The following is a 9,391-nucleotide window of genomic DNA, read 5'->3' on the forward strand; positions in this document are numbered from 1 at the left end:
CAGGCCAGGTGCCCCTTCTGTGTCCCCGTGAGCTCAGGGCCATCATGGGCTCCCCTCAAATCCTCAGGGCGAGTCTGTTCATGGCTTCCATGACTGCTCAGGGGTCAGGACCGAGGGCCGTCTGAGATCCAGATTCCTCTCAGATCAGGATCAGGTCAGGGCAGTGCCAGCCCTGGAGCGGGAAGGTGGGTCTCCTTCTGTGCAGGACAGCAGGGTCCCTCCTCTGTGGGCCTTCCCCCTGGGGGGCAGAGCCCGGCTTCCTCTGTGTGTCCCCTCAGCCCTGAGGAAGAGGGGGCACTTCTCTGAGGAGGGTGTGAACGTGTGGAGAGAGGCCTGAGGTGGGACTCTGCATTCCTAAACGCCTGGATCTTCACTGTGTGTGTGAGCTAAAGAGCCTCTTGATGGAAGTGAAAGAGGAGAGTGAAATAGTTGGATTAAAACCCAACATTTAGAAAACTAAGACCATGGCATCTGGTCCCATCACTTCATGGCAAATAGATGGGGAAACAGTGGAAACAGTGACAGACTTTATTTTTTGGCGCTCCAAAATCACTGCAGATGGTGACTGCAGCCATGAAATTAAAAGACGCTGGCTCTTTGGAAGAAAAGCTATGACCAACCTAGACAGTATATTAGAAAGCAGACACATTACTTTGCCAACAAAAGTCTGTTTAGTCAAAGCTATGGTTTTTCCAGTAGTCATAGAAAAGTTGAGAGTTGGACTGTGAAGAAAGCTGAGCACCGAAGAAATGATGCTTTTGAACTGTGGTGTTGGAGAAGACTCTTGAGAGTCCCTTGGACTGCAAGGAGATCCAACCAGTCCATCCTAAAGGAGATCAGTCCCGGATGTTCATTGGAAGGACTGATATTGAACCTGAAGCTCCAATACTTTGGCCACCTGATGCGAAGAACTGACTCATTTGAGAAGACCCTGGTGCTGGGAAAGACTGAAGGAAGGAGGAGAAGGGGATGACAGAGGATGGGATGGTTGGATGGCATCACTGATTCAATGGACATGAGTTTCAGTAAACTCCACAAGTTGGTGATGGACAGGGAGGCCTGGCGTGCTGCAGTCCATGGGGTCACACAGAGTCGGACACGACTGAGCTACTGACCTGAACAGAACTTGCTGTGTGTGAAGCTTTCCCCACACTGGACCCCGTGCCCATGTCCTGTCTTATGAACTGACCCCTCCTGGGCGTCTCTCCTGCGGGCACAGGGCACAGGCTGCAGGGAGCAGGCCTGGTGATGCTCCTGGCAGTTTTTATTGAGACTCTGAAGGGCTCTGAGCAGTGTGTGTCCTCAGGGATCCTGATACACAATAGCTCTTAGGACCAACCATCCCCAGCAGCAGGTTAAAGAAGGCAGAGTTCGAAGTGACTGGCTCAAAAAGGACGGTTCAGTGTAGTTTGCCCTGAACAGGAATAGCTATTACATTCTGGGTGTGTGAGATTTTAAATGAACCAGAAAGTGGTAATGGATTAGTGAAAATCTACAGTCATTCCTTAAAACCTGTGCATGAATTAAACTGATGGAAAACCTATGTTTTCTTTTAATTTTTCATTCACAAGGGTACAATTTTAGAAAACCAATTATCATGTAAGTTCTTTTTTTTTTTTTTCCTTTATAAAAAAATTTATCAAGGGAATAATTTGTGTTTTCAGAGGCTTGGTTTAGCAAAGTAAAAGACTAAAACTCATTGAAACACTTTATAATTCTTCTCTAACCTAGCAAGCGGGGTTTAAATTAAATAAATTTCTCTATCACTTTAGGAGACTGCTTTCCTAAATCAGAAAAACTGATTTCCAAGTCTTCTCTTACCTCTACTGCCCATAACCCTAAGGAGAACTAAACCTCACCAGGAATGGCTCCTCTGGAATTCAAGGTGGAAAGAACAGGTGGCTATATCCCAACACAAACCAGATGTAGACTCTGAGCAGAAAGCAGAGTCTGAGAAATGCATTGTGATCACACAAATCATCATCCAACAGGATACTTCTGAGAGTGAAAGAGGATGCTGTTAATTGCTTGAAAGGAAAGGCATAAAATGAGACACATGACCACCCGAGTGATAAGGCAGTTTGGGAAAAGACATTTCCCGGTTTGCCGTGCCCTTTGAAAGTCAAAAGACTTTCCCAGAAGCAAAGCACCTTGGAACACATGGTTAGCAGCCTTTAAGAGGTAAACAGCCTAGGGCCGGGTTCTGACATGGAGGCGTCCTCCTTCCATGGAACGGTTAACCAGACACACAACAGAACACCTGAAGTGAAATTTCAATGGATGTTAAGCCTGGGGTGTAGCCTCCCTCTCCCCAGAAACCCTAGCTTCCAAAGGTGTGGGGCTGGTGGAGCTGTCCATTGGCCCGCTGCCCTGCTCTCCTGGGCGTGATGCTGTTTCTGCCTGCCCGCATCACCAGTGTCCCGACTGGTACTAGTCTTTAGGGGGATTCTGGGCCAGGTGCTGTTCCCATTCAACTTCAACCAACTTGTACAGCTCCATGGTGGCCTGAGCATCTTCCACTGAGGAATGTCCGCTTTTCCCAGCCTGGATGTCCCGGTTCAACAGCTTCTTGGTGAGACTCTTCAGAGACATGGTGGCATTCTCTGGGCAGTCAGCCTTACGGTTGAGGAGGGGGATATGAGAGGTGTCTCAGGTGAGGGACTTGGGATGAATGTACTGAAGGGCTTTGAAGTCATTGTGGATGGCATGCCCCACCACTATCTTTCCTGTAAGAATCTTCAAGATCTGGTTCCGAGCAATCTTGAAGGGTGTCGCATTTACCATGTGCTGCTTCCGGATACCACTCCATCTGGTCCGGTAGTCCACAATGTGGCAGGGGGGGAGGATGTACTCATCATAAAGCACATCTCCGTCGTAGTTGACAATGCTACATCGAGCCAAGGAACTGACATGCCCCTTGGGTCCAGTACCCACCATCTCACAGTCAATTGCCACCATCTTCCCTGGTATCTTCTGGGATGCCCCAGAGTATTTACTCTCTGAATGTGTTTGGGTGGAGTTCTGTGGGCCATTCTTGGGTGGAGGATTCTTCTGGGAGCCCTTCTTCTGGGGGTGAGTTGGGTGGCTCTTAATCTTTGGTAGGGCGCTCTGGAACTCCCCTAGCAAATCTACTTTAGCCACAACAGAACCAGCCTTCTGTGAAGGGGCAGGGGTCAGCCAAGGCACTGCAGTTTTCTTGTCCAGGGACTGCTCTGACCCACTGCTGGAGGCAGCTGTTGTCTTCTTTGGAAGGGGAGCGGCCTTCCAAGTGCCATCTACCCTGGGAGTTTCCCCTTTCTTTGAAGGTTCTGAGTGCAACTTAGGCACCTTGCTAGGGGGCTGCTTCTTCTTATTGAGGAAGCCTTTCCGTTCCAAGAGTCGCCGCTTCTTGACAAATTTTCGGTGCTTGGCATTTCCCTCTAATGCCTTTTTGGGGGGAGGCTCGCCAAAATCCAGATTGAGGAGTAAGGTAGACATGATGACACTGGATGTTGAGAGAACAGTTGGGAAGAACAGCTTACAGATGAGAGAAGGATAGAAGACTCATCTGCTGAATCCCACAGACCAGCATCTGGAGGTTTGCAGCATACCCGCCTAGATGGGCCCGCTAAGACCGGAAGCGCCAGGAGCCGGATGCGGAAATTGGCGCGCGTCGGCGATGCCCGGGCGGGCAGGCCCGCGGGTTGGAACGCGCCGGAGGCCGGCGCCCGCGTACCTGCACGGTCCCTGCCTCCGGGAGCGAGGCCAGGGATTCTGAGTGTGTGGGCAGCGGCAGCGGCGGCGGAGGAGGGGGCGGTGTGGGTGGGGGCGGGCTGCGCTCCCCGGCCCCTCTAGCCCCGTGGAGGTACAACTCGAAGGTGTGGGGAAGCCGCGACAAAGGAGAACTGCAACGCGCCTGACCCCCCTACCCCCACCCCGGCCTCACTTCAGTTCTTTTTTTTTTTTTTAATTAAAAAGTTCTTTTTAAAATGACTTCATAGGTATCCTAGAAAATTTTAAATACTATCCAGTAATAATATTTTTACAAAGATGTTTGCATTCTTAACTTTTTTGGACTTCGAGTGAGGCAGGGCTAGAACCAGCTCTTTCTGCCACATATCGCATCTCCCCTGGGGAGGGTTCGTCTCTGAGCAGCTTGTGAAACAGGGCGGGCTGAGGTACGGGAGCCTTAGGGCACCTCAGAGCTGAGTTGAGGGAAAGTGCGTGACGGGTCAGGTCTGTGATCTTGGACACTCAGAAGGGCCCACAGGACCATAAGCTGAGGTAAGGAGGGCCCGGTAAGGCAGCGGTGAGAGCCCTGGCCGGGAGGGGATGCCCTGGGCTCACACCTGAGCGTCTGGAGACCTGAGGCTTCTCTCGTAGGAGGGCTAGAGAGGCCGCAAGGGAGGACAAGGAGGTGAGCGTCTGGTCAAGGACGACTGGACCCCGACCCCTGCTGGTAGAGGGCCCTTGGTCTGCAGGAGGAGGGCGCTGGTGAAGGGTTGGGGAGAGGAGCCCAGGGCCTGAGAGGAAAGTCATGGGTCAGAGGGGTGCTCTTAGGAAAGAGCAGGGGAGCAGCAGAGGAGGCTGCGGGGAGGCGGAGCGGTGCAAGGGGTGGGCTTGGGGGCCTCCCCTCCTCTGCTCCTGGGGAAGCGGGTGGGACCTGATGACGCCCTGAGTCCATCACCCTCCAGTTGTGGGTCCTGGGCGCCGTGTGCAGCTTCACTCCCAGCAGGAGGCCGGGGGCCAGGCTCTGAGTTTGTCCCCTGAGAGGAAGCACCAGCTGTCCCGCCCAGCTCAGTCCAGTGGGCCCTGGGGCAGGGTCAGGGGACCATCGGGTGTGTTCGGGGTCGGCCGGTTCGGAGCAGGTGCACAGCGCCCCCTGGTGATGTGCTCGGGGAATGGTCATGGTGGGGAAACGGAGGACGGAAGGGCTGCCTGTATTCTTCCAACCAACAGTCCATGAATCAATGGTATGTGTCCGCTGTCCACTGGCCCAGCAAAGGGGGGTCATGACCCCACTTCTCTGTGCTGCTGACCCCCACCTCGGAGCCTGGGGCAACTCCTGTCAGCAGCTCCTTCCACCCAGGGGGACGCTGAGACCACTCCCTGCTTCCTGCTGCCCTCAGGGAGGGGCAGCCAGTCTGAGCCGGGCAGCTGTGCTGCGGTCGGTGGTCGCTCAGCCCCGTGAGCTCCGTGGTCTCAGGACACCAGGGGGAGGGGTGACCGCAGTGCCCACCGCCCGCCCCCACCTCCTAATCAGCACTGTTGATGCAGCGAGGGGGCTGGCCCCACGGTCACCGTCCCTCAGGCTCCCCTGGTTTCTGCTCCCCCTCCCAAGCCAGTGCTGAGGCCCTGGGGGCTCCACGCTGGGAGGACCCCATTCCTGTCCCCGTATCCTGGGAGGGAACACAGCATAGGGGCCTGGACAAAACTGGGAGGGGTCAGTTGAGATGTGAGGGCAAGTGAGGTGGCCTCCCTGCAGGGACAGAAGGGCACTCAGATCCGAGGTGCGGGTGCGTATCAAGGTCAGAGGAAGGGGGAGGTAGAGGCCGCTGACCCTGGGGACCGGCCACTCAAGGTCAGACCCTCTGAGCTTATGAGCACCTCCTCCTAATGGGAGAGAAAAGAAAAGCCAGGGAAATAACATCCTCTTGCTGAAACCCTGAAATCCGTTTGTTACTAAGTTTTGGAGCCTCTGAGGATGCATATGTTTCTACAGCCTCAGATTCACTCACAGGGACCTTGACCACATTCCACGCATCGTCTCCTTGAGCTCCTGGCTGTGTCACTGACAGTATTGTCTCTAATTCCCTGCACAACACTTGGCAGAGTCAGCGGGGGACAGACGAGCCCGGCTTGACCCCCTGGTCATTCTCAGGCTGGGGTGTGGCCTAGAAGTTCAGCCCCTCCTTGGCTGCCAAGGTCTCGGATGGGGACCTGGAGAGCTGACCAGCCTGACTCCTGGCCAGGCTCAGACTGGAGGCTGTGATGGGCTGGAGCCCCAGTGGCACCTGACCCCCAGGGTCATGGGGCCCTGCCCGCTTCAGCCAGGAGGGGCTGGGAGACCAGGTCCCCGTACAGTGAAGCTGAGACCCCTGCCAGGGTGCAGTTGCTGGATTTCATCTGCCAGCCCTAGAGTTCATCAAGGGTCATCATCAACATCAGCAAGGAGAGTCATGCTGGTTGTGCTGGGGACTCTGACTCTCAGTGTTGTTGATAAAATGTGGACCTGATTCCCCTCCACATCTTTATGGGCGGAGAGGTGTCCCCTTGAAGAGCTGGACACCTCAGAGGAGAGACAGGAGCAGGCGCGGGGCCATGAACCGCTGTAAGGAGATGGGACCCCAGAGCCCCCTCCCCACGGGCTGCTGAGCATTTCCGCCCTCTCTCTGCCTCCCCCGCCTCAAAGCGCTGAGCCCTCTGAGCACAAGGGCAGGTTTTGGTAGTGCTTCCCCATGAGGTTGCATCACTGTGGTATTATTGCAACTACCGGTGTATAGAGCACAGTAATAGACAGCCTCGTCCTCAGGCTGGGCCCCCGTGATGGTGAGGGCGGCTTTGTTCCCAGAGATGGAGCCAGAGAAGCGATCAGGGATCCCAGAGAGGCGGCTGTTTGTATAGTAGATAAGAGTTCTGGGAGCCTGGCCTGGGGTCTGCTGGAACCAGCCAGGGTAGTTACTGCTAGTGACTGACCCAGAGCTGAGGCCACAGGTCAGGGTGACTGTCCCTCCTGGAGACACTGACAGTGCTGGCTCCTGGACCACAGTCTGAGCATCTATCCCTAAGAGTGACAAGAGAGAGACAGGTGTTATTATCAAGACAAGGGCCCTGAGACCCCGCATGGAGGTGGCCCAAGGGTGCAGAGTCCCGGCCCCTGACCTGAGCCGTAAGTGAGGAGCCTGAGCAGAAACACCATCCAGGCCATGGTGGGGACCCTCCCAGGACGTGGGCTCCTCAGCCTCCTTGGCTGGAGGTGGGGTCCTGGGCCTTTTCATGCCTCCATCCCATCAGGAGGAGGAGGGGCCTCATGCAAATCACTTCCTCCTCTCCCTGCCCAGGGCACCTGAGTTCCCCTGGGGTGGGGGGACTTGAAGGAGGCAGATGCTGGACCTCACACAGAGCGGGGACAGAACTGGAAGGAACCCCTGAGTGATGGGGCGACGTCTTTCAGCAAATGTGCTCCCGTGACCTTGGTGATTTCGGTCCTTCGTCTCCTCCCCAGAGTATCTGAGGCTGAAGGAGGAGTTTGCAAGTCTTCCTCTCTTGCTGCACTCATCTAGCCTTTCCCAAACCTGAGCCCATCTTTAGAACACTCTCTGTCCTTCTCAGGGAACCGCTGCGTCCCACCTGTGTGATGCTGTCCGTCCTTGTCCCTCCAGCCCTGAGCCCAGGAGGAAATCCCAGAGCCTGTGTCTGGTGTGAAGGGAAAGGCGTGGCCCTTGAACACCATCTTGTAAAGTGTCCCTAGTCCCAGCACTGGTGAATCAGGGCTGGGGGTTGAGAGTGACATGCAGAGACAGGCCTGGGGTGACGGCCTCCTGTGCTAGAAAAGCCATGACAATGTGGAGTAGCTTCAATAGACCTGTAGGGGAAAAGGTCACCAGGTCATCATGCAATGATGATAGCTTGCAAGTTCAGTTCCAACAAAGCTGGCATACATGTCTCATCATCGGAAATAGAAAAGCACCATGTGTGAACAGGTAGGTGTGCTGAGCATCGTGGACACTGTAACACTCCCTTCCCTGTGGTTCTGCTGTGGAGCCGATGGACTCGGGAGGAGGAGGGATGTGGGCGTAACGAGGACGAGAAAGAGCTCAGACATCTCAAGTGTTAACGTGTGCAGAAGAGACGGGAAAAGTCTTGTTCATCTCTTCTTTTTTTAAGAAAAGTCTTGTTCATCTCTTATTTCTTTAACATTAAAAATGTTAAATACTATTCTTATTTTGTATTCATGTTAGATTTAATGCTAAAGTAGCTGTTTAATAAAATTCACACGATTTTTGTCAGAGTTGTTTGAGAACCTCGACTCATAGATGTAAAAAATATGATATTCCTGGTTAACTCTTTTCTTATTGTACAAATGTACTGATGATAGCTGTGGGAAATATGTGATTTCATATATCTCAAGTTTTTAGATGGAAGAAGTGGTCACTTAAAGGAAAGGAGCAACTAACGAAGCCACAAACCCTGAAACAATGTCAGTTTCCATAGTTCACTCTAAAATGTTGAAATTGCCAAATAACACAACAGGGATAATTTCAAATGACATAGAAGGTGACAAAGGGTCCTTGCCTGCATCCCTCTCCCACTGTGAACACCAGGCGTTCTGTGGGCAACGGGCAGCCCCTCTGCAGGGGTCTCTCATCCCCTGTCCAGGTATCCCTGGAGGTCGAGGTTACTGAAGGAAGTCCATTTTTGTTGTATGATCCTCCCTGTGTCCTTGGTTGGATGTTAGGTCTGGGTACTGATACGACAGAAGAACAGGAACTGAGCAGCAAGCCCGTGGCTCTGAGCTGAGAGCTGCCGCGTCTCCTGGGGGCCCAGGTGCAGGAACGTCACCCTCCAGTGACGACCCTGCTGCCCACGTGGGCAAGAGCCAGGGGAGGCGGTGCCAGCCTGCCTGGCCAGGACCCTGAGCTCTCAGGACCCCAGAGCGCCCCTTCCTGGACTCAGACCTCCCCCTCCCCCACTTCACACCACAGCCTCCTGGAAGGGCTTTCTCACACTTGCAGGAGGGTCATTCTGATGTCACTGCCCAGGTCAGTAGAATGAGTCCTCTCCGTGGAGTTTGGGGCTGGTCATTAATTTTTCCAAGTAACTTTGACTTCAGACCGTTTAATGCGATGCTGATAAACAAATGAATTTCAGGATTCCCTGAGGTCTGAGTTTGCTCTGCCTCGCTCCTGGGTTCACTATCAGAACACAACCACCTGAACCAGGTTCCAGGATTCAAAGTCCCAGATGCCCGTGGATTGTACCTGGTCACAGTTCTGCCTGAGTTTCCCTCCCGGGTTGATATGTGGTTGATGTTGGTTTTGCATGGTCACCTGGTACCGTCCCAGCCCGGAGTGCACCGCTCTGTTCCTATTTCTGTCTTTCCCTGAGTGACATCACTTTCACTTTTCACTTTCACACATCGGAGAAGGAAATCGTAACCCACTCCCGTGTTCTTGCCTGGAGAATCCCAGGGACGGCGCAGCCTGGTGGGCTGCCGTCTATGGGGTCGCACAGAGTCAGACACGACTGTAGCGACTTAGCAGCAGCAGCAGCAAGAGAATATGAGGTTCCCAGGGATAACAGATCTTTCCTTGATCATGCCCAGGGGTTCTCATTTACCCTTGAACATGGTCCTCTCAGTACTTTTTGACTCAGATATTTAAAGATTAAAGATGTTTTGATTTGATTTTGT

At 53.6% G+C, this 9,391-nt stretch overlaps 1 pseudogene and 1 gene segment (V, D, J or C); both read right to left on the reverse strand.

The window, feature by feature from the left end:
* Positions 1-1,996: 1,996 nt before the first annotated feature.
* LOC133056292 (interferon-stimulated 20 kDa exonuclease-like 2) lies at positions 1,997-3,623 on the reverse strand (annotated as a pseudogene).
* Positions 3,608-6,932, reverse strand: LOC133057918 (immunoglobulin lambda variable 8-61-like). The segment is given in 3 exon segments: positions 3,608-3,850; positions 6,453-6,763; positions 6,862-6,932. Coding segments are annotated over 3 exon segments (600 nt in total).
* Between the last annotated feature and the right edge of the window lie 2,459 nt (positions 6,933-9,391).

Source organism: Dama dama, chromosome 5 (assembly GCF_033118175.1).
Source record: "Dama dama isolate Ldn47 chromosome 5, ASM3311817v1, whole genome shotgun sequence".
In the NCBI taxonomy this organism is placed as follows: Eukaryota; Metazoa; Chordata; class Mammalia; order Artiodactyla; family Cervidae; genus Dama; species Dama dama.